This window comes from Sinocyclocheilus anshuiensis, unplaced genomic scaffold, assembly GCF_001515605.1.
Source record: "Sinocyclocheilus anshuiensis isolate Anshui unplaced genomic scaffold, SAMN03320099.WGS_v1.1 scaffold3258, whole genome shotgun sequence".
Taxonomy (NCBI): domain Eukaryota; kingdom Metazoa; phylum Chordata; class Actinopteri; order Cypriniformes; family Cyprinidae; genus Sinocyclocheilus; species Sinocyclocheilus anshuiensis.
In genome coordinates this window covers 143,856-167,783 of record NW_015541488.1, presented here as the reverse complement: position 1 = coordinate 167,783, position 23,928 = coordinate 143,856, and the positions used below count along the sequence as shown (strand labels likewise).

Genomic DNA, 23,928 nt, shown 5'->3' with positions numbered 1-23,928 from the left:
GTGTGTGTGTGTGTGTGTGTGTGTGTGTGTGTGTGTGTGTGTGTGTGTGAGGGAGAGAGAGAGTAGGGGGTGGGGGAGCAGGGGTCTTCAATAAGCCTCTCGACACGCTCGATGCAAAGGGGCGAAACCTTTCCGAGTTTTTATGTTAAAAGAAAAAGAAAACCCTCCAGGAGCCCTTCTGGCACCTGAGTGGAATGAAATGTTTTCACGAAATGTTTCGGGAGGTTTTTTGTTGTTGTTGTTTTTCCTGAATGTGAATTCATGAAATCTGTTGTGAAATTCGAAAAATGTCTGGATACTGAATGATAATTTAGAGTGATAATATCAGGTAGTTTTGAAACGGAATTGTTGCGGGTTTTGTGAGTTGGAGGGGAAGTTCGTGAGAGCGTTTGAAATGAAGAGATATTTTAACTTAGGAATGGACATATCTGAATTTAAAAAGAAAAAATATTTATGCTGCATTCCTTTTCAGTCTTTCTCTTTTAATGCACATTTAGCTTTGATGTACAGTGACTTAATTGCGTTATTTATTTATTTTAGAATAAATAATTTAAATATATGAAAATATGTGGGTTTTCTAGCTTTTTCTCGGAGAAACATACACAGCAAACGTGGTATTTGTCGATACGTATAAAAAGTTTTCGTTTCTAACAGTCGGTTGAAGGGAACATGAAAAGCAACAGATCTTGGATTTCATTAATAAGCTGAATGGGCTGTAAAAAGTGAAAATCTGACCCTTAAAATGACTCCCGTTAATGTAACCAACTGGTTAAGTCATATTAAATCATAATTTTAAGTAAAATAATTGATTTAGTTTAGATATGACCACATAAAGCACTTTTGAGTTACACAGCATCATTTACAAAGAGTTCAAATCAGAGTAACAAACGTAAAATAGTTTGTACACCACATTAAATTTAGACGAATTAGATTGAGTGATACTTTAAAAGACGTAGGCTATGTGTGCAGACAAGGAAGAAAGATCAAAAGGGAAAGCTCAAATGACCACACTATGTGGTATGAGATGATTAAAGGTTAGGAACTGAGGCTTTCATACAATTTAAAAAGAAATAGAAGGAACCCAAAATTACTCATTGATCAAATAGCAAGTGGATTAACTGCTTGCATCTATTTTTATTTTCCTTAATGTTTAAAGATGTTTTTGCTAAAGATCAGATGCATTTGACACAATGGCCATCAGATATTTTAAATATATAATTTAAGCAGTAAGAACAAAGACACAAATGACAGCTATTCATCAATCCAAATAAATAAATACACGCATGCATGGCTGAATAAACTCCATAAACCATAATAGGTGCACTTTTTAAAATGAAAAATTATTCAGGTGTATTGGCCATTTTTTTAAGAATGTGGCACTTTGATGATGAACTGAAGAGAGATTTTAATCATTTAATTTGATTCATTTCATATTGCTTTAGAACAACTGATAACAGATGTTCATACAACAACAAATGTTGTTACTATATATATATATATATATATATATATATGTAGTAGACATTTTATGTACACACACATATTATATACACACAGCTTACATGATCCAGTGTTTATTTATTGTTTTGTTTTGTCTTTTTTGTAGGAAATGAAATGAAAGACATGACATGTCACTTTCTTAAAGCCATTGTTATGGTTCTATCAAAATATTTGAGGTATGTTGTGTGTTCAGGCAATAGCAGATTATCTGAAGCATAACTGCTCTCAGTACAGTGGTCAGAAGTGACTTCTCCAAACAGCAAACAGAAGGATGTGAAGAGAAGGTCAGGTAAACTTCACACACCGTAAAGTGAAGGTGAGAGGGTGCTGCTGAGTGAGCTGGGGAGCAGCAGAAGTTATCCAAACAAAATAATTCACGTTCCTAAATAAATATCTAAATTCATAAAATAAAAAAACCCTGCTAACTGTATTAACAGCAAGGTTTTTAAATGAAATTTGTAATACAATTCTTGAAACACTTAATAAGAACAACCTTTCAAAGTTCACAACTGGCATTATTTTACATATGAACTTGTCATATACTAATAATGATGCATTATGTTGCATTCTAAGCCTAAAAAACAGAAATATTAAAGCAGTGATCCCCTTGAAGTGTTTCTCTTCTTCTAAACAATGTTCTTCTTAAATGTTATTTTAAATTTCAGGGAAAGAAGAGCGTAGAAAGAACTGGATTCATATGGACTCATAAAATTACAATGATAAGATTTGCCATCAAAAGTTTTACAAGTAAAAAGAGAAATTTGACAATTACAAAATAATCAAGTAAAAGCTACCCTAAAAAAAAAAGGCTTTAAGGGAAGATTTAAAAATACTAAGGGATTCTGCTTGCCTAATCTCAGCAGGCAAAGAATTCCAAAGTTTTGGAGCAGTTGAAGAAAACACTCTATCACCCATAGATTTTAAACAAGTAAGCAGAACAATTAAAAGGCCAGCTTCCGAGGAGCGGAGATCAAGCGTTGGTGTGTAGGGGGCTAAAAGCTCAGAGAGATAATGGGGAGCCAAACCATGCAAAGCCTTATAAGTAAACATGAGAATTTTAAAATTGACACAAAATCTGACACGGAGTGATCACTTGTCCTGTTTCCAGACAGGATTCGAGTGGCTGAAAAGGGTAGCTTTTGAAACCCCGACTATCAAAGCATTGCAATAATCAATGCGAGAAAATACAAAGATGTTGATTAACTTTTCAGCCACCCGGAATGACAACATAGGATGCAATCTGGCAATATTTCTAAGATGGAAAAATGATGTCTTGACAGTGTTCTGAACATGGGGAACAACTATTAAATGAGCACTAAATATCACCCCCAATTTTTTTTTAAATTTTGTTTGAAATTCCAGTGTAGAGCCATCTACACTTAAAGTTAAAGACCCAGCCTTAAGTTGCTGGTGGGGTGAACCAATGAGCATTACCTCCGTCTTGTCACTGTTTAGACAAAGAACATTTCTAGACATCCACTTTTTAATCTCAGAAATACATTGAGTAAGAAAAGACACATCCACATCAACATCAGGTTTTGAATGTATATTAACCTGAGTGTCATCTACATAAAAGTGAAAGTTGAGACCAAGTGATCTTAAAAGTTGACCAAACGGATATAGATGCTAAAAAGTAAAGGGCCCAAAATTGATCCTTGAGGAACACCAGATTGCACCACACCGATATCAGACCTGCAACAACCTATAGCAACAAACTTCATTTGATCTGAATGATAAGACTCAAACTAGCTTGGTGCAGTCCCAGAAACGCCAAAGACAAACTCTAAACGAGTAATTGAATGATCAATAGTGTCGAAAGCGACACTGAGATCAAGAAGAATCAAAATAGAAAGACAGCCAGAATCAGAAGCTTTAACAAATCATTAGTGACATATCTAATGCTGTTTCAGTACTGTGGAGTTTAAGGAATCCTGATTGAAGGGGCTCAAAAAGATTGTTTGCAATAAGTTGGGAATGCAATTGAGTAGAAACAATTCGCTCTAAAATTTTGGCAAGAAAGGGGAGATTGAAAATGGGACGAAAATTATTAAGATTGTCAAAGTTCATATTATTATTTTATTTTTTTGGTACCGGGATCACAGCAGCAATTTTAAATGCTGATGGCACAACACCAGTACACAGAGAATCATTTATGATACTTAATATAGCAGGACATAAAGTAGTAAAGCATGACCGAAACAACCTGGTTGGTAAAGGATCAACTACGGAAGTGGCAGCTTTCATTTTTGAAACCTCATTGCAAAGAGAATGAAAATCCAATGTGAAAAAGTTTGTGAGAGGATTACCAGAAAATTCAGAAAACTCATTCATTTATGAATGTGATCAATCTTGGAACTGAAGAAATCAAGAAACTTATTACAGAGGTGAGTTGAAGCAGAAACATTTGAATAACTGTTAGATTTGAGTATGATGATTATGATATTATATTTATTTTTATTTTTTTTACCAGGAATTCAAAGTTTAATTTAAAGTTCACTGTTGGGATATTAGTTAAGTATATTACAAGATTATTGTATTAATTATTTTGGAGGGAAAAAAACATAATTGGTCCTAAGAAGCTTACCTAAACATCTCTAATTGGAATAACAAGCAACTCCACTGAAAGTTTCTGAAAATGTTTTGTAGTGAATGATTCAAAAGTGCAGTGAATTTACAATGGTATGACCAAATATTTAGGTGAAATTAAAGCTTGCCTACCAGCATAGTAGTTTGAAAACACTAAATAAATATGCTGAAGCCAAATGTAGAACATGACCAACTTGAGTGAGTCCAGAAGGTTGTCGTTCAAAAATCAAAGAGTTCATTTCATTTGGGAAGTGGCGGGCCGCTTTCTCTCTCTCTCTCTCTCTCTCTCTCGCTCTCTCTCTCTCACACACACAAGCCTACACACAGCTTCTGTTAGACATCAGCATCCACACACATTCAGTCTTTGTCTTTAAGTTCTAAACTGAGGTTGTGGATTTCAGGACTTTGCGGCTGGGCTTCATTCAGTTTGATTACAGTGGAGTGGTGGTCTGTCATTTAGATGCTCCAGATTGATTTTAAAGTGCTCTGTGAAACGCCACACACCACACTGCTGGCCCAGTAAAACCTCTCCTCTCTCTCCACCTCAAAAGTGCTTGTAAAAAAAAAACTGTTACGAGGAACAAGGGCAGAGTGAGTTTCAAAGCAAAGTCAACCCTCCATTCTTGCAGGACCAGCTCCTAATTACTCTCTGATTAACCATGGAACTCACAAAGCCAATATTTGGCTCTTTATACGAAAGCCATGATGACAGGAAACAGAATGGGGGGGAAATGCGCACATGCACACTAAAAAAAAAAAGCCCGACAGAAGTGTTTGAAGGGCATTGGGGAACATCTGTGGCTGTTTATGAGTAAGTAGCCAGTAGTCAAACCTCTAACAGGTTTAGGTGTCATCCTAAATCCTCCAGTTTTCTTTCTGTTGGTCTTTGTCTCTCTATCCTAGACCTCTGTTAGTTTGATTTATACAAAATCCAGCAAATTTACTCAAAGTATCCTGTCACCTCCTACAAATGTTACCAACGCCTTGCAAAAAACATCTATGACAACAATGCCAATTAAGCAGGGGGCGATTTGTACACATCTGGAGTAGATTTCCTCACCAGAACGGTCCCCGGTGCACAAAATCAGCTCTACGGCTGCCTTCTCCCCCCTCTATGCTGCTGAATTGGGGACTGTATTGGGTTAAGGGGAGCATGTTTTTTATGTGTTTGGTTAAAAGCAGATGGTTGGTTTATATTAGCTCAGGAAGGCGATAAACAGCTTCGACGCACTCTCAAACCACCGATAGAGCGATCATGGAAGCCTGCACTCTGTGTTTGGGTGATGATAATGTTCAACACGTTTCATCACTTTCAGACAATGCAGCAAAAGGTGCTTAAAAAAAAAAAAAAATTGCATACTGTCTGTGTAGGTACTACATTCGATGACGAAAACACTTCATGAATGTTAAAAAAGTATGATTCATAAAGTATGAATGTTAGTAAATGTAATATGGTACTACGTTCGCCATGTTGTCATTGTCATGTGACTTAAAGCATCAGTTGCTTGGCTTCACCGTCATTTACAACACCTCTCCTGTGGCCTCAAGGTAAAGTGTCCATCAGATGCACACTTCAGAATCTTGGCGGTAGTATTAGGTCATCCGGGTATTTTTTGCCTACTGTTTTATGAATTTTATAAATTCAGACATACTACTCATTTCACATACTGTTTTTCCCAGTTTTTCAATTCTGTCATCATTTACTCACTTACGTTGTTCCAACAATGACTTTCTTTCTTCTGTAAGAAGATATTTTGTGAATGTTTTTGTCCATACAATGAAAGTCAGTATCAACAGTATAACATTGGACCCTTTTTATTGACAAAGTCATAAAAACACAGAGACATTTTTCAAAATATCTTTTTTTGTGTTTCACAGAAGAACGCAAGTCATATGGGTTTGGAATGACATGTCGGTGAGTAAATGATGACAGAATTTAATTTTTTGGGTGAACTATGATATCGCTGTGGATGTCTAAATCTGCAGACTAAACTAAACTAAACTAAACTAAAGATGTGATGTGCCCATTTTTAAATGAAAGAGACACTTGGAGGATGAAAATAACAGAAATGTTGATCATTTCATAAGACATAAAAACAGCTAGTTTAGAACAGGAGTTCATGCAACATTTTTGTTTTTTTGCAATATTTTAACAATACATTTTTACAATATTTCCAACAGTATTTTCTACATTTTTATATAGGAAATGAAAAACTATTGGCTATAAATATAAAGGCATGACATGTCACTCTACCAGTCAATGATATTCATTGCCTACAGTCATTTTTGAGTGAACTATGCCTTTAAGATGTCACTGTGGATGTCCATATCAATAAAATAAAATAAAATAAAATAAAATAAAATAAAATAATAAAATAAAATAAAAATGACTGAATTAACCTGGCCACATGAAAGTTGCACCAGTTCATTTAAGGGTTAGATGAGGTGAGACACTTCTGCATGTTATCACTTTTTACATTGCAATATTTTTGTAAGTATCAGTGTCATAATTGGGCATTTTAATGGCTCTGAAATAAAGACCAGAAAGCAAGAGGGTAGTGAGTGGGAAGGTATAGGTTAATCTGAGCCCTAAGGTAACAGCAACAACCTGCTGTTTCACCCGTCAGGCCGTCATTGCAGTGGCTCTGTTCAGCACTGATAAGAGACTTGGGTGGATCTAGCAGAGCTGTGCACATGCATCACACACTCCTTCTTATTAGATAACGTGACGTCTGTAAGATGATCCTGATCCTGTCCTCCATGAAGTGTTTGATGTGCCATATGTTTTATCAAAGCCATAAAGTCATCACTAACACGTCTCTGAGTGTGAAATTACGTACAGGAAAGGATGAGTGCTTTTTTACATTCACATTTAGAGGAAACTTTTGTTCTCTCCGAGTTGCTGTTCCCCTCTCTCATCATAAGTGCAGGCTGTGCTCGAGCACACAATGAGAATGAGAAGCGATTGTTTTAACCTCTATCTCATGGCCTTTGAAGATGTGATTCGCTTCCTCACCTGAAGGAAGTTTCAGAACTCTGCAGTTAGAAAGCAAGAGCAACCCAGTCTCGCTCCGCTTTGTTATCATCACAGTCATCTCTAACAATGAAAAACACTGTCTGCTGTGTGCACATGTGAACATTTCAATGGAGGGGGGATGGGCCAGGTTAATAGAGAGCAGGGATAAAGGGAGGGTAGTAGACACAGGAAACAGAGAAACATGTTGACAGAGCGCAAGAGGAAATGTTGAGAGATATGACGAGAGAATGTATATGAGAGGTACTAGACCCTGTGGTCTTAACGGCTTGCCCACCGAAACCTACTGGTCATTCGGTGATAGCAATCTATTGACCAGATCCTTTTCGGTTGGACGTTATCATATTTCCTGCAGAAGTCACTCCTGATATGCTTGACTGTGTTGCATCAGTGATATATTGAATTATCACTGAGTGAACTTATAGGTACCAGGTGCATTACTTTACTGTGTTTTTGACATTTACAAAAGTGTCAGATTTACATGATACAATAGCGATACTACATGTACATACCCACTCAAATGAATAAGTACATGCCAGGGCCATTTTTAGCCATGTGGAGTGTGTGTGTGAACTCCCGTGGGGGAAGGAGTACATAACCATGTTGCACACGCATGTTGCTTTTAATGATGGGTTTTGATAAAAGAGCTTTGGATTAGGCATAAACCTTTTTTTCTATTTATGGTATATCACTTTATCATCATTGAATATCACCAGCACTCAACAGTTGAGCTACACTGGCGAAAATGTGTTTCTTCAGAAATTAAAAGAGATGAGAAAGATTAACCAGAATGAGTCACCCTTGCGAAAAACAAGTACACTTTAGCATACATAAAAAAAGAATAATTATTATGGAAATAATACATTATAAAAGAATATACTTAAGTGCGGACTGAATGTAATGTTTAACAGCATATATTCACAATAAATGAAAATGTATTATAGTTGAAATGTTTACTGAATACATTTGGTTGAATGTAAGAGTGCTTTTTAACCTACTTAAGTATATGTTTATATGAAATTAATTCTGTTGTCTTTGAAATATGGTTGAAATGTATGTATGATACTTTAATGTCATTTCTATTGAAACACATATTTAAATATCGTTGTAACATTTGTAATGATGAAGTTGCAAATTATTACATTTAATATATATTAACTTCAAATGTAACATCAAATATGACACTACATAATCAAGTAATTTACATGTGCTTTATCACAATAAGTGTATTTCTTTAAAGCACGACAAGATTATTAAAACATAATTATTTAAAATGTACTTAAAGTAAAACCTTTAATTTGACATCATGAAAAGATGCACTTTTAAAAAGTGTGTTAAGAAACGTTGTCATGAACGTGATACTTTAAGTGTACTTTAACAGGCTTTAATTTCATTAATATTATAGTATCTGCACTTTTTAAAAATATATATTTTTAGGATTTAAAGTACACTACAAGTGCACATTCAATACAATTAAGCGCACTTATTTTTCCAAAATATTTCCAGGTCCATAAACATAAAACCCCTCTAAAGTGTAAATTACAAACATACACTTTAAAAGCAATGTTCTTACTCTACAGTAGATGTGAAAACGAACTGAGATTCCAACGTTTTTTGCCATTGTGTGTACTACATGTGAAATTATCCGTGGGGGAGAAGTGTATGTTTATTCTTTTGTATTTGTAAGTTTACTCTCTTTAAATTAATATGCATTGAGATGCATAGCAGCAGTGAAGGCTTTATGTTCTAGTTCAGACTACAACATTCAACATGTGACATCCATTCAGTGCAATCAATGGCTCACATATGAGTCACTTTTGAGTAAATAACACATACTTCTGACAGAAATTTCCAGACAGAAATTAATCAGTTTCTTCTGCAAAGTTATTAAAAGAGTTTGTTGCTCATCTAAGCAACTCGACACAGTCTGAGTTGATCTTAGTGTTGAATGCAAGAACTGACAATACATATCAAACAAAGCAAAAGAAAAGAACAATGGAGACACAGGACAAGTTATTGTCTTTTTCACGTTAGGTTATAATCAAGAAGACATACAATCAAGAAAGAGCAAACCATTCAACAAAAATGTAAGGTTATTTGAACCGGAAATAAAGCTAGTCGAACCAAATCAGGTCATGCAAAGCATACTGAAACACAGTTATTGCTGTTTGAGTCTGAATCTTAAATAGTATTTCAAAAACAAACACACAAACACACACACACACACACACACACACACACACACACACACATCAATTTTAATATATTTTATATTTTTCTATCATTGTATTTTATGTTTAAACTTCATTTATATGTGGGTAAATCTGTAAGTAGGGTCATTAAAAGACCCTAATTGTGACATTTGTACTGTTCATTTTCAATTCATCACAGGTAAATTATAAAATGTTAACTGTTTTGGTCTATATCTCTGTCTAGCTGCACATTAAAAAAAAATTCCACAAATATAAGTGCATTAATCGTTAGATTTGTACAGTTTTAACAGGGTGGTTATTGTTAGTTTACCAGAAATATATAAAAGGTTTTAACAAGACGGCTGTCAAAACTCACCGGGATGTGAAGGGTTACCGTTCTCTTCGCAGTGCATTGTGGGATAGCAAATGATCAACGATAGCGGCGAGACTAAAGCATCTGAAACTTTTCATTGTAACTTATTTGCATGTACCACTCCTTTCTCTGCGCGTATTTATCGACGCTGCAGACGTGACTTGGGATGAAAACGGATACATTCTGTACTGCCCGTGCATGGGTAACGTTAATGAGAGCACGACACATCTGAGACATTTACAGCTCATGCACACACTGACTGCTTTGAGAATCAAATGAAGACTTGCCTGCAGACCCAGAGCGAGGACTGCACAATTCAAAAGCGTCTGGATTGTCCGTGTTGTGTTGGAGTAATAAACTCGTTTCTCCTATATGTTCTTCTTTAGGTCGGGTTGGAAACCAGGTGGATCATTTTCTTGGGTCACTGGCTTTTGCTAAAATGCCGAACCGAACACTCGCGATTCCGCCGTGGATTGTTTACCGCCATCACTCGCCACCTTTTCAAAATGTAAACACAACACCTGTCAGTCACTCCTTTGATAGCACATGTACCCTGCCCTGCACCCTGTTAGGAAATCTAACTTAAGCTGATAGTGTTTTGGAACAAGGTAGCTGGTCCAAACCAGTTATTTTAGTATTATTTATTTACTATTATAATATTTATTAATATTTTGAATAATCTTTTATTTTTAGATTTTATTTTAATTTTAGTTTAAGTTTTAGTAGTTTTGTTACTTGCTTTTGTCATTTAAATTTTTTAATAAATAATATTTCTGTTCTGCTTTATGTTTATTTCGCTCTATATTAGAGTAATTTTAATACTTAAACTTATTTTATTAGCATTTCTAATTTGTGTTATTTACTGAAGTTTAATATTAATTAAGTTTAATAATATCTGATAATCATATTATATTTCATTTCAGCTTTATTTCAGTCGACAAAAATGATTTTTAATCATTTTAGTTAAGAATAACAACATTGGGCCAAGTTGGTAATTTAGCTGGCCCTAACCACTGTTACATATATTATAGTATTTATTAATATTTTGATTAAGCTTTTATTTTTAACTTTAGTTTTCATTTTAATTTTAGTTTTTGTAATTTTATGTCATTTTTTTAGAATTTTATTTTAGTTTGTTCCCAAGGTAATTTTTCTAATTTTCTATTTTTTCTTTAAGTGTAGGTGTTTCATCTAATATTTATATTCATGTTTCAGTTTTATAAAAAAACAAAACAAAAAAAAAACTTTGGCTGGTTCATGTTGGTCATTAGATAATCCATACTTATCATACGTTGTTCCAAGATGGTAGGCCATCAGCTGCTAGCTGGTTCTGAAACAGTGACTGTTCAACCATCTAATGACTGGCCGTCACACTAGTAGATCAATAGGAGAAAGTTCAGTTTATTGATAAGCAATGTTGGGGGTAATATATTACAAGTAACGCAAGTTACGTAATCAGATTACTTTTTCAAGTAACTAGTAAAGTAACACATTACTTTTTAATTTACAAGAGAATATCTGAGTTACTTTTTCAAATAAGTAACGCAAGTTACGTAATCAGATTACTTTTTCAAGTAACTAGTAAAGTAACACATTACTTTCCATAAAAAGTAACTAAGTAACGTAATTAGTTATTTTTTTATGGAGTAATGCAATATTGTAATGCATTACTTTTAAAAGTAACTTTCCCCAACACTGTTGATAAGGTATAGTATGCTTCTGTGTTTCTCTGTAACAGGTGCATGTCCCTTACAGTGAGTATTTCCAGTTGGAGCCAGTGAAGCAGTACCACCGTGTGGTGAGTCTAGAGGACTTCATGGAGCACTTGGCTCCTAAGCACTGGCCTCCTGGTCAGAGAGTGGCCTACTGCTTTGAGTCTGCAGCTCACAGGAGCATGGACAAAAAGAGCTGTCCGATGAAGGTAATATGGGTGTTCATTCTTCAAGGTGCACTTCACTTCTGTCTTTTTGCTAGACCTTCAGAATCCAAAGTTCTCTGTATAGCCTCACCTCAAATATTTTTTTCTAATGTATTATGCCGCACTCTTTGGAAACACTGCCATCTATTGGACTTTTTGCAGATGTGTATTTTCTTTCACACCATAAAAGCATCATGCATTCTTAAATATTCATGACAGTGCGCTTGTAATGCAGCCTGTTGATTCTCGTGCAGGACGGAAATCCTTTTGGTCTGTTTTGGGACCATATTGGAGTCAATATCGATCGCTCTGTTCTTTTCGGAGGACTGTCATTCAGCTCCTACTACCAGCCGCACTGGATAAAGAGGTAAGGTTGAGCTGAAACACTCACATAAATATAAATTATTGCACTCAGGCTCCCTCCACTTTACTTTTCTCACTCTCAAACTCTGTGTTTCTCTTTTTCTCCAGGTTTCCCCCAAAAGAGCATCCAGTTCTCTCTCTTCCAGGAGCCCCAGCACAGTTCCCTGTACTGGAGGAGCACACTGGACTGCAGGAGTATGTGGTGTGGTCTGAAAACATGGTACAGGAAGGAGAAGGTCACATCAGAAGTCTGCTAAACAGACCTTACCTTGGAATTCATCTGAGGATCGGCTCAGATTGGGTGAGCTTTGTGTGTCCTGATGTGAATGGATGGTTTCCCATAGTTCAGATCCAAATGGACATTTCTAGAACTTTTATCTGAAGTGCATCTTATAATACCACTCAACATTTATTTTAGAGTGAAATTAATGCATTTACATTTATGGATTTATCGGACATTTTTATCCAAATCAAACAAAGTCATTTATTAATTAACAATACATTCAATTGATCAAAAGTGACCGTAAAGAGTGACATTAAAGACTTAATACAGAAGTACAATACAAAATACAGAAAATTTATTGCAAATAAATGTTTTGAACTTTGAAAGCCAAAATTGAGCTTTAACATCACCGGAACAAATTGCATTTTAAAACATATTAAAACAGACATTTTGAATATTTCCACAATATTTCTACTTTAATTTGTGTTCAAATAAATGCAGGTTTGATGAGCATAAGATCTTGTATAAGAAAATTCATAAAAAGATTGCACTGACACCAAATTTTTGAATGGTAGTGTATATAGTTGTTATCTTTCTGTATGTAAATGATTTATCCTGTATATCTATCTGTTATTTGTGAATATATATTTATTGATTTGTTTATTTACATATATATATATTTTTTTACTTGATATAACTTTGTTATTGTCTTAAAATAGTCTTAGATGCTGACATGGCATAAAAACATATATAAATGAACAGATCGAACTGGATATGATATAAAAGCAATACAGTAAATGATGTGATCTCATCATAAAATTCGTTCTCCAAAGGTATATGTGAATTAATGTGGGCGATTGTATTAGATTTCTGAAGTACCAGTATAACACGTGTGGAATTTTAGGCCTGATGTGGCTTGAATTGGATGATATGTGTCATATCCTCTTAACGATTATTATTATTCCACACAGCAAAATGCCTGCAAGCTTCTGAAGTCAGGTGATACTGGTCCTCACTTCATGGCATCTCCACAGTGTGTGGGATACGACCGTCGAACTGCCCTGCCGCTGACCATGACCATGTGTTTACCAGATCTGTCTGAGATCTGCCGTGCGGTGAAGCTCTGGGTGAAGAACATCTACGCTCAGTCAGTTTACATAGCCACCGACTCTGAATCGCACACCGCAGAGATTCAGAAACTCTTCAAGGGCAAGGTGAGGATTAACATTTTAACATTACAGATGTGTAAACCTGATTTAGTAAACAGAATATAAAGGTGATGATGCATTTTTTGCAGGTGAAGGTCGTGAGCTTGCAGCCGGACACTGCTCAAATTGACCTGTATATCCTCGGCCAGGCCGACCACTTCATCGGCAACTGTGTTTCGTCCTTCTCAGCCTTTGTTAAAAGGGAGAGAGATGTTCATGGGAGACCCTCGTCATTCTTTGGGATGGACTACCCAGGAAAAAGGAAAGGAAAAGAGGAACTCTAATGAAATGGAGATGTTATGTTTTTGTAACTGTGAAGGCTGGTTGAAGTTTTGCATGTTTCAGGTCTATGGTTACATTTTGAACAAGAACATTTGGATATAGGCTTTAAGTAATTAAATGAAGGGAGAACAAGAAAGTTAATTCCATTTCTTTGGATGCTGCATTTCTCCCATGTTGCACTACTACATTTACTGTGAGAGCAACCATGGTATCTTTATATCATTGATATTTTTGTACTACTGGCTCATTTGCATTATTTGAGGATGTAAAAACTGCCCCCTGTGAGGGTTTAGTGATTAGAGACAAGTCAGAATTAGTCAAGTAATAGTGGTTGGAAATTGCACTTTTTGTAGTTGAAGGCCATTTAAGACCTCCAGAGGCATCCAGATGTGCAGTGCTTTAGTGATTGCTGAAAATGAACAAATGTGTCACTTTCTGATGTCTTATAGTAACGCAAGTTAACGTTGTTTTTGAAAGTCAGTGTGAAACCAAATAGCAGAAATGTTTTATAAAGGTTTTAAGATGTACATATTAGTTTTGTACCACTTTAAATGACATTCCTCAAGTCAGTTTTCAATTAAAAATAGAACTAGCAGTATTTTGTGCATTCATGTCCTTAGGTTTTATGATCTATTTAAAAGTCTTTCTTTTAAAATTTAAATCAAAGGAGTACATATGCATTTATAATCTTTGCACAAAAAAATGCAGCAAGAATGAATGAATAAATAAAAATAACAGTTTCCATTGAAATGCAATGGTTACTGCACTGCAATTCAAAATTTTGGAGTGGCTAAATATTTTTTTAAATGTATTTGAAAGAAGTCTCTTATGCTCATTAAGGCTACATTTATTTGATAAAATAAAACAGAAATATTCCAATTTCAAATAACTAATTTATATGTTAATTTATTTTAAAATGTAATCTATTCCTGTGATACAAAGCTGAATTTTCAGCAGCCATGACTTCAGTGTCACATGATCCTTCAGAAATCATTCTAATGCTGCTTTTCTGCTCAAGAAACATTTCTTATTATCAATGTTGAAAACAGTTGAACTGCCTAATATTTTTTGTAGAAGCCATAATTTATTTTGAATCAAATTTCGATGAATCCAAAATTTAAAATAGCATTTTTTTTTATAGAAATGTTTTGTAACATAAATGCCTTTACTATTACCTTTGATACTTTTAAAGCATCCTTGCTAAGTAAAAGTATTAATTTCTTTCAAAAATAAATGAATAAAATGAACTGTTTATTGTTTTTGCAATAAATCTGTGTATGGAGTGGTTTAAATTTGTCAGTTTGAAGTGTTATTTATTTACATTTTTACTTTTTAATCAATAATACCATATTAAGTCATTCCATAATTGTACTATTCGAGGTAATTTGTTGCTATTCCATTGTTGTAATAACAAAACATTCAAACTACATACAAATCTATAGTGCCCATTTGCAGCAGATCCATCCCGGCCTGCAGGGGGATCACAGCACAATCTCTCTCTCTCTCTTTCTCTCTCTCTCTCTCTCTCTCTCTCTCCTCACAGGAACAGACATGGCTGACGGAGTTCATGAGGAGAGATACGGCTAATTTTGTATATTTCAGCGCTTAGAGACTTGAGAGGTATGTGCTTCTGATGGATATGAAGCCGACGGTTAAATTGTTGCAGGTTAAATTGTCCTGCAGTGGCGAGGTGAGTTACATTATGTGTGTATTTCTACAGTGTGTGCTGTATAAATGACACGGTTTGTTTGCCGTTGCCAGGCCGCTTGAGTCTGAGGAGCTCCATCCTCACTGATACGTTTATATATCTTGACAAGCTCATATTAGCAATATTATATTATTGAACTATAATAAAATATCAAAAGAACAAAATAATGACATTTTCAACAAAACAGGCGTCGTTTTTGACTCTTTAGTCTGTTATTCGCCGTTATCTCGCTATATAGTCATTCTTGAGAAGTGGGACAAAACGGTGCAAAATTTAAAAAATAAAACCTTGTACTCAGACAAATGAAACTACATTTATGTATCTTATATGTACTAAGCTACTGAGCTATGCTTTGATACAACCTCCCAACTTTTCTCTTTTTTAACAAAATTTGCTTTTTTTTGGCTTGGACTGTGTAATATAATTTCAGCTTGATCTTTAACAGTATTCAAGATGTTTTTAGCTGACACTGCTGTACTCTGCAGAGGTGAACTGTGGCAAGGGGGTCCTTTAGAGTGACAGTTGCCCGATATTCCCTGATTTTATTACATTTTATTGAATGTCTGGCGGTGTTGACAAAACGTGGGGACGCAACTTTAAAATCGTATTAAACATGCATGTGTCATTAAAAAACAACCTTGCTTTGATAGGAGATATTAAGTGTTGCTTTTGATAAAACAAGCTCTTTTTCATCATTAAAAACACATTTTTATCCATTTTATTGCATATGAATGCTTGAACCCTTCTCTGTGGACACACTGTTTTAGATGTAGTGAGAGGACATTAAGAAACATAGATTTGGTATAATGAGAAAATTAAATTGAAGGTGATAATTGTGTTAAATACATTCTATTATTAATCCCTCATGACATTTAAAATTGAAAATATTTTTATTTTTAAACCTAATAGCAGTTACCCTTACTGGACCTGTTTTGTCCCATGTCTCAAGAATGACTGATTGACAACCGAGGCTGAGATTGACTAATTTAAGCCAGATTTACAGGTATATTTACTATTAAATTATATCAGATGGACTGACGTGAATTAGCAGTGCTGCTACAGCTAATGTAACTTAGTCGTTAATAGATTGCGTTTTATCCTGTAAATTATTATTATTATGACCAGTCTTTGAAAAATGATAATTTGGGAATAACACGAGCTGCTTTAGACGTTTGGTCTTCTACAAATATAATATGTAATAATACTGAGTACAGGCTTGCTTATGAAAATGATTATTTAGGAGTGGCATAAACGACTCAACAGGTCTGTGCTTGTAGTATGTGGTATGTTATAGCAACCAGTTAAGGCATATCACTTTCATTTAGGTCTATACTTTGTTTGAATAGTTGTAAAGCTGCAAAAACGTAAAGTAATACATATTGCAATATACTGTTTAACCCAACACTTACAAATAACTACTGTGGCAAAAGTGATTGTCATTATTTCTGACCTTAGAAGAAAGTTCAACTTTGTTTTGGTATTCCATCAATACATCAATAGTATGATGGTATGAGATAAAGAGACAGAATTATGATATACTAAGTCATAATTATGGCATAGGTCAAAATTCTGAAAAGGTGATTTTAAAAATGGTCATACTTTTAACTTTTTCTAACAATTATTATTATTAATTTTTTTTTCCTTTTTATCTCATAATTGTGACATACAGTGGAGATCAAAATGAGAGAGCAACCTACAATTTCCTAAATTTTGAGGTCACTGCTTGGTCTTATTGGAAGTTATCCTAACAGGAGTAAAAGTGCAGGTTTTAAGCATATTTCATGAGTTAAATATATTCTGAAGCACAGTCCAAAAAACTTAAATGAGATATTTGAAAAAGAACTCTGATCAAAATTAGAGAACACTTTCAGATACCTCCCAGTTAGTGGTGTTAATCTGGCACCTGGTGCTAATTTCCTTAATTATATGTCAAACCCTATTTAACTGGCAGCCTAACTTTCCAGTTTTCACTGACTTTGCAAGATGGTGAGCCTTTCTAAAGTGACTGAAACCCTCCGACAGCAGGTTGTCAAGATGAAGGCCAGTAGCAGCCATTGCAAGAGAAGTTGGTCGTTTCAAATCTGTGATAGAATATTGCATCTTTACAATGTCACTAACTCATTCAAGTCCCCCAAAAAGACTGGTTGTCCACAAAAAACAAATGCACAAGACGACAGGATAATGCGGAGAATCTCAATGGGCAATCGGTTCAACACTGCAGCTGGAATTGCTTGCCAGTTCAGTGCTGAACAGGGTAAGGATCTGTCTCTGCATGTTTAAGAGAAGTCGGACTGAAAGTGCACTCTGCAGTGATGAAGCCTCTCATCAGCTGAAATAATCAAAAGTCTAAGCTCACCTTTGCTGAGGAGCAGGTTGTGTGGAGAGAGTATTACGTATATTACATAACTATGTTGTAATAATATATAATATTGTGCGCAATGAATCTGTCACGCCCACTAGAGTCTCGTCAGTAGGTCACGCATGCGCTAATAGCTCTGAAGTAAACTAACCCTGAAACATAACCTACTCCAGAGCAGGTTATGTTCAGAGAATAAGTTACTATGGCTACTTACATGAGCTTGAAGCTGAAAACATTGAAAAAATGAAATGGCCGGCCCAGAGTCCTGATCTAAACCCGATTGAAAATCCTTGGTGACAAAGTTATGGCTTCCACCGAACTGTGGAAGAAGAGCGGACCAAGATCACCCCAGAGCATTGTGAGAAACTAGTGATGTCCTGCGGCCGCAGATGTGCTGAAGTCATTCAAAGCAAGGGCTTCTACACTTCCTACTTCCTACTATTTTTGACTGCTGTAACCTTCAGAAATGTTAGTTGTAATTTTTCTTTGTGCTGCAATCATTGCTGTTCTCTAATTTTGATTACTGTCTTTTCCACAAAAAAGGTTTTTGTTGAAGTGCCTTGGTTGTTTTCTAAAACACTGTTCTACTAGCATGGTATAGCCACAACTAAAATTACTTCAAATTTTGAACAATGAATATTATTTCATATTCAATTATTCATTATTTCACATTCAGTTATTTAATATAATATAATTATTTCTGAAAAAAAATCAGAAGTGTTAATAAATTGTTCTCTCCACTGTAGTATCTCATGATTTTGACTATTTGTTTCATAGTTATGAAATAATAAAAACAAATAATAAAAAATATTAATTTGATTAACTTATAATTATGATGTACTCGTGATTTACTTAAACATGATTTTTTTTATGTGGTGGAAAATGGGATTCCATGTATTTGTTGTAAGCTTGATTTTTGCTTACTCTATTTTATTGCTTACCAGATATGTAGGCTGTTTATTCAGTATTTTTATGAAAAAAGGTTACTACAGATTGCTTGCCAAGATAAATCTAGATAAATAGTTCTGTGTTTGTTTGCTGTAACCATAAAACAAGTTTGTTCATCTTTATCTCTTGTCTTTGTCATTTCACTGAGTTGCATCATGTTTTGCAGGCTCTGATGCTGGCGGCACCATCACTGTGAAATAAACTACAAACTTATTAAGAGAAGCCAGCAGATACGCCAAAGCCATCAAAATGTCTAAAAGCAAGAGCTCTGAATCTGTTAAGGTAGTGGTGCGTTGTCGTCCCATGAATGAGAAAGAGCGAGCCGCCAACTTCCAGAGGGTGGTCTCAGTGGATGTGAAGTTTGGGCAAGTGGCCGTGCGCAACCCTCGAAGTGCATCCTCCCATGAGCACCCAAAAGTGTTCACCTTCGATTCCGTCTATGACTGGAATTCAAAGCAGATGGAGCTCTACGATGAGACTTTCCGGCCATTGGTGGACTCTGTACTTTTTGGCTTCAATGGGACCATCTTTGCATACGGCCAGACGGGCACCGGAAAGACTTTCACGATGGAAGGGGTACGAAACGACCCCGACAGGAGGGGTGTCATTCCGAACTCCTTTGAACACATTTTCACACACATCTCCCGCTCTCAGAACCAGCAGTACTTGGTCAGGGCTTCATACTTGGAGATTTATCAAGAAGAGATCAGGGACCTTTTATCGAAGGACCAGTCGCGACGTCTGGAGCTCAAAGAGAGGCCAGATACGGGTGTCTATGTTAAAGACCTCTCTTCATTCGTCACTAAAAGTGTTCGTGAGATTGAGCATGTGATGAACGTGGGGAACCAGAACCGCTCGGTTGGTGCAACTAACATGAACGAGCACAGCTCTCGCTCTCACGCGATCTTCGTCATCACCATTGAGTGCAGTGAGTTGGGTCCTGATGGAGAGAACCACATTCGGGTTGGGAAACTCAACCTTGTTGACCTGGCAGGAAGTGAAAGACAGACCAAAACTGGTGCTCAGGGCGAGCGCTTGAAAGAAGCCACCAAAATCAACCTCTCTTTGTCAGCTTTGGGCAACGTCATCTCAGCGCTGGTGGATGGGAGAAGCACCCACATCCCGTACCGTGACTCTAAACTTACAAGACTGCTTCAGGATTCCTTGGGCGGAAATGCCCGTACGGTTATGGTGGCCAACATTGGACCTGCTTCCTACAATTTGGAGGAGACTCTGACCACGCTACGCTATGCAAATCGCGCTAAAAACATCAAGAACAAACCCCGTGTCAACGAAGACCCCAAGGACGCTCTGCTTCGGGAGTTTCAGGAGGAGATTGCTCGCTTGAAAGAACAGTTGGAGAAAAGGTCTGGCAGGAAGAGGAGAAAAAGGAGGAGGAGGAGGGTTGGAGAAGGAGGAGAGGAGCTAGAAGATGAGGAGGAGGAGGAGGATGATGATGAGGAGGAGGATGACGACGAAGAGGAAGGAATGGATGCGGATAAGAACATTGTGGATTATTGGCATGAACAACAGGAGAAGCTGGAGAAGGAGAGGAAGGCCATCATGGAGGACCACAGCCTGGTGGCGGAGGAGAAACAGAGGCTGCTGAAAGAGAAGGAGAAGAAGATGGATGATCTTTGCAAAGAGAAGGAGGCTTCAGAGATGCTGGCGGCCAAAGTTAAGGTTAGAAAGCACAGACCTTGGGTTAAAATATACTTTTGTTCAGAAGTTTGGGGTCAGTAGGATTTTAAAAAAATATTTATAAAAGAAGTCTCTCCTGCTCACTAAGACTGCATTTATTTGATCAAAAATACAGTAATAACAGTAATATTGTGAAGTATTATTAAAATTTTAAATATCCTTTCTATTTGAATATATTACAAAAATGTAATTTAGAAATGTAATTTATTCCTGTGGTGGCAAAGCTGGATTTTCAGCATCATATATGTGATTTTATTTTCAGGATTCTTATACAATTAGAAAGTAAAAAAAAATGAAATAGAAATCTTTTGTAATATTATAAATGTCTTTACTGTCAGTTTTATGTGTCATTCCTGAATAAAAGTTTTAGTTTCTTTAACAAAATCATGCTCACCCCAAACTTTTTAATGCTAGTGTATTTATTTATTTATTTTTAACGAATATAGTAAAATTATTGTAAATATTCTGTAATGGGGAAAAAACCAACCAAACAAACAAACAAAAAACATTTGTGTAAAAATTTTACATTTTTTTGTAAATAATTAAAAGAATTAAATATTAAATGTAAAAAATTATACTTTTATATTTATAAACATTATACAATTCACGTTATACATTTATAATTTAAAACAAAATTCAATATAAAATACAATATATTAAATATAAAATATACATTTAAATTAATAATTTTTTAATTGGGCCAGTGAAAATATTGGCAGGGTAACAATTGACTTAACCAGTCATGCTGAAAAAAAAAAACAAGTTTTTGTTGAGTCCTTTTGTGAATGTGTTTTTTTTTTTTGACTGATTCATTAAAAGAGGAAGCTTGTAAGAGTCATTTGTTTTTAATTAAGACTACACTGATGACACTGTATGTTGTTTTTGCAGTACAATAGAAAAACATGTTTGTCCTCATTTTATTACTCATTTGTTTTATCTCCTCATGTTCAATGTACGCTGCAAAGTGAAAACTCAGATTTAATTAAATATGTTGAAGACTGGATAGTCGTTTCAGAAACAAATCCTCTTTAACAGTCCTTCCCTTAGCTTGGCTGATATTGTGTCATCATGTTTGGCTTATCTGATAACCAGTTTTTCCCTTTCAGGCCATGGAGAGCAAGCTGCTGGTGGGAGGGAAGAACATTGTCGACCACACCAATGAGCAGCAGAGGATTCTGGAGATGAAGAGACAGGAGATAGCCGAACAGGTACAGTTTCCAGTAGCACACTGTGGAGAAATTGAGCTGGACTGTGTTTCAGTCCTCAAGGTTGTTTTAAAGGAGCGGGTTATTTGAGCCTCCTTATAGTTTGTGTAAATGCTGCTTAAAGCATTTGTTCATTTTTTTTCTCACTGAGCAGTCCTTTCTGTGTTTGGAGGTGCATTTATGCAGCTTACAAAGAAATTCTGATACAATTTGTGGCCTGTCATTGTGTTCAACAATTAATTTATATCTAGACAGTGATTGGACAGAAATATGTATGGACATTTCTTGTTTCTAGGATGTTATAAACTTTATATGAGCAGTTACACGTAGGCTTGTGAAATGCAAAGATGTTTAAAACATTCATAATGTGTGTGTTTGAGCAGAAAAGGCGGGAAAGGGAGATGCAGCAGGTGATGGAGTGTCGTGACGAAGAGACACTGGAGCTGAAAGAGACGTACAGCTCACTGCAACAGGAAGTTGACATTAAGACCAAGAAACTGAAAAAGGTAGTATCTGTCTGTCTATAGCAGTATGCTGTTAAAATGATATTAGGAAGGCTGTGTGCATGTGATCAGGTGTATTTTTAGAGTCCAGCTGTATTCTTTGGAGTCATTAGTAGTAGGAAAGCTCTCATGGCAGATCTCCATCCTCCTTGTTGAGAATCATCCATACTTGACTGAATTTGACCTCCTATTGCTTGAGTTTGTAGAGCAAATGCCTTACCTATTCCTCTGAAGAACCTCATCTTTTTTTGAACATCCCATCTGTTTCTGTCTCTTTCATTTAGCTTTTTTCCAAGCTGCAGTCTGTGAAGGCGGAGATTCAGGACGCCCAGGATGAACATGTCAGATACAGGCAGGAGCTGGAGCAGACGCAGAATGAGCTGACTAGAGAACTCAAACTCAAGTATGTCATCACTCTGAGTTGCTTTTGAATCGAGAAACACAATCTGGTGAATCCTGAATCTAATTGATACTCTATCAACACAAAGATTCACAGTCCTACCCTTTACACATACATCTTCCACTTCCTAGTAGTATGCCGGCAAATCTATGCCAAAAAGAACCGAGTGCACCAGTTATGTTTACGAGCATGCTAAATTGCTTCCGGGAGAGGATAACAGATCCACGCGCGAGGAAACGGGAGCCTGCGAGCTCTTTTTAGACACCCGTGTGCGCATCACATCACCTATGCGCGCAATACAAGCCCTCGCGAGCGAGGATATGTCTCATCGCACGCGCGTGATCATCCCCCTCATTCTCACGCTCCGTATTTTTTCCACCTGCTTGTTTTTGCACACGCCAACACTTTTATTTTTGCCAGTCGTGGGGCGGGACTTGCTGGTTTAATTGTAATCTCAAACGCCATTGGTTACTTCCCCTTTTCCGGAAATCAGCTGTGATTGGACGCTTGTGAAAAGGCGATCCATAATTCTCATGACCTGAGACATGGCTTTATCAACGACCCAGATGCATGTAAGTTGTCATTTATTAATTTTTTTTATAAATATAACATGGCTGTTTTAATGAAAATTAATTGCATGATTTGTCAATAGAACAGATCTTTAGCAGAAAGTTTATTATATAAATTCTTCCGTTTACTAGTGTTTGCAATCTTGTGATGTAAAGATAAAACACCACATAAACCCTTTTTATAGATTGTAATGACTAGGGATGTGCAACAGTGATCGAGTACTCGAGTACTCGACTGTGACAGCGATGATCGATCATGTAAACGATGATCGAATTTTTTTTTATTTTTTTTTTTCCTGATTGGTTATAGCAGCACTTTGGGCGGCGCCCTGAGCTCTGATTGGTTAGCTTGCCACAGGATGCATCAAAAGACGTGAGAAGAGAGAGAATCATGGCCTCAAAGTCACGTAGTGATGTCTGGCTTCACTTTGAGAAGACCGATGAAAATACAGTTCAGTGCAAGCTGTGCAGCGCCAAGCTGTCACACAAATCTACAACAAGTACAATGCGCTATCATCTAACATTTGTACATAAAATGTCTGGCGATAACAGAGCGGCAACTCAGACGAGCATTGCATCATTTGCCGTAAGACCAAAATGCAACGCAGGCAGAACCGAGAAGATGACACAGCTAATCGCTGAAATGGTGGTGAAAGATTTGCTGCCCATTAGTTTCGTCGACGGAGAAGGATTTAAAGATTTCATGCATTACGTTGAGCCCGAGTATGACATTCCGTCACGCAAAACAGTCACGGCAACAATAGATGCTCTATATGAAAAGACTGCTTCTTCACTGAAGGACAGACTGTGAAAGACAGCGAGGGTGGCTGTCACTACTGATTCATGGACCTCGCTG

At 36.2% G+C, this 23,928-nt stretch overlaps 2 protein-coding genes and 1 long non-coding RNA gene across 4 annotated transcripts in view; all 3 read left to right on the top strand.

The window, feature by feature from the left end:
* Positions 1-14,362, top strand: part of LOC107690857 (uncharacterized) — a 22,485-nt gene extending 8,123 nt beyond the window's left edge. The window contains exon 3 of the long non-coding RNA XR_001634492.1: positions 13,980-14,362. This is a non-coding gene — a long non-coding RNA (uncharacterized LOC107690857). The remainder of the gene's footprint in view (positions 1-13,979) is intronic.
* Positions 9,790-13,981, top strand: LOC107690856 (GDP-fucose protein O-fucosyltransferase 1-like). The gene is made up of 7 exons (XM_016489279.1): positions 9,790-9,887; positions 10,072-10,193; positions 11,424-11,606; positions 11,858-11,970; positions 12,075-12,267; positions 13,161-13,403; positions 13,487-13,981. Exons 1-7 carry the CDS (start codon positions 9,884-9,886, stop codon positions 13,679-13,681), a joined length of 1,053 nt encoding a protein of 350 aa, XP_016344765.1. The 5' UTR covers positions 9,790-9,883; the 3' UTR covers positions 13,682-13,981.
* An 821-nt stretch (positions 14,363-15,183) lies between the features above and the next one.
* LOC107690851 (kinesin-like protein KIF3B) overlaps positions 15,184-23,928 on the top strand; it is an 11,815-nt gene continuing 3,070 nt past the window's right edge. Inside the window, exons 1-5 of one of the 2 annotated variants that reach the window (XM_016489274.1) lie at positions 15,184-15,299; positions 18,861-20,377; positions 21,502-21,603; positions 21,984-22,106; positions 22,388-22,506. In XM_016489274.1, the coding sequence (XP_016344760.1) occupies positions 18,944-20,377; positions 21,502-21,603; positions 21,984-22,106; positions 22,388-22,506 (1,778 nt within the window). In that variant the 5' untranslated portion in view covers positions 15,184-15,299; positions 18,861-18,943. Of the gene's footprint in view, positions 15,370-18,860; positions 20,378-21,501; positions 21,604-21,983; positions 22,107-22,387; positions 22,507-23,928 lie in introns of both variants that reach the window. The other variant, XM_016489272.1, reaches the window with a different exon arrangement.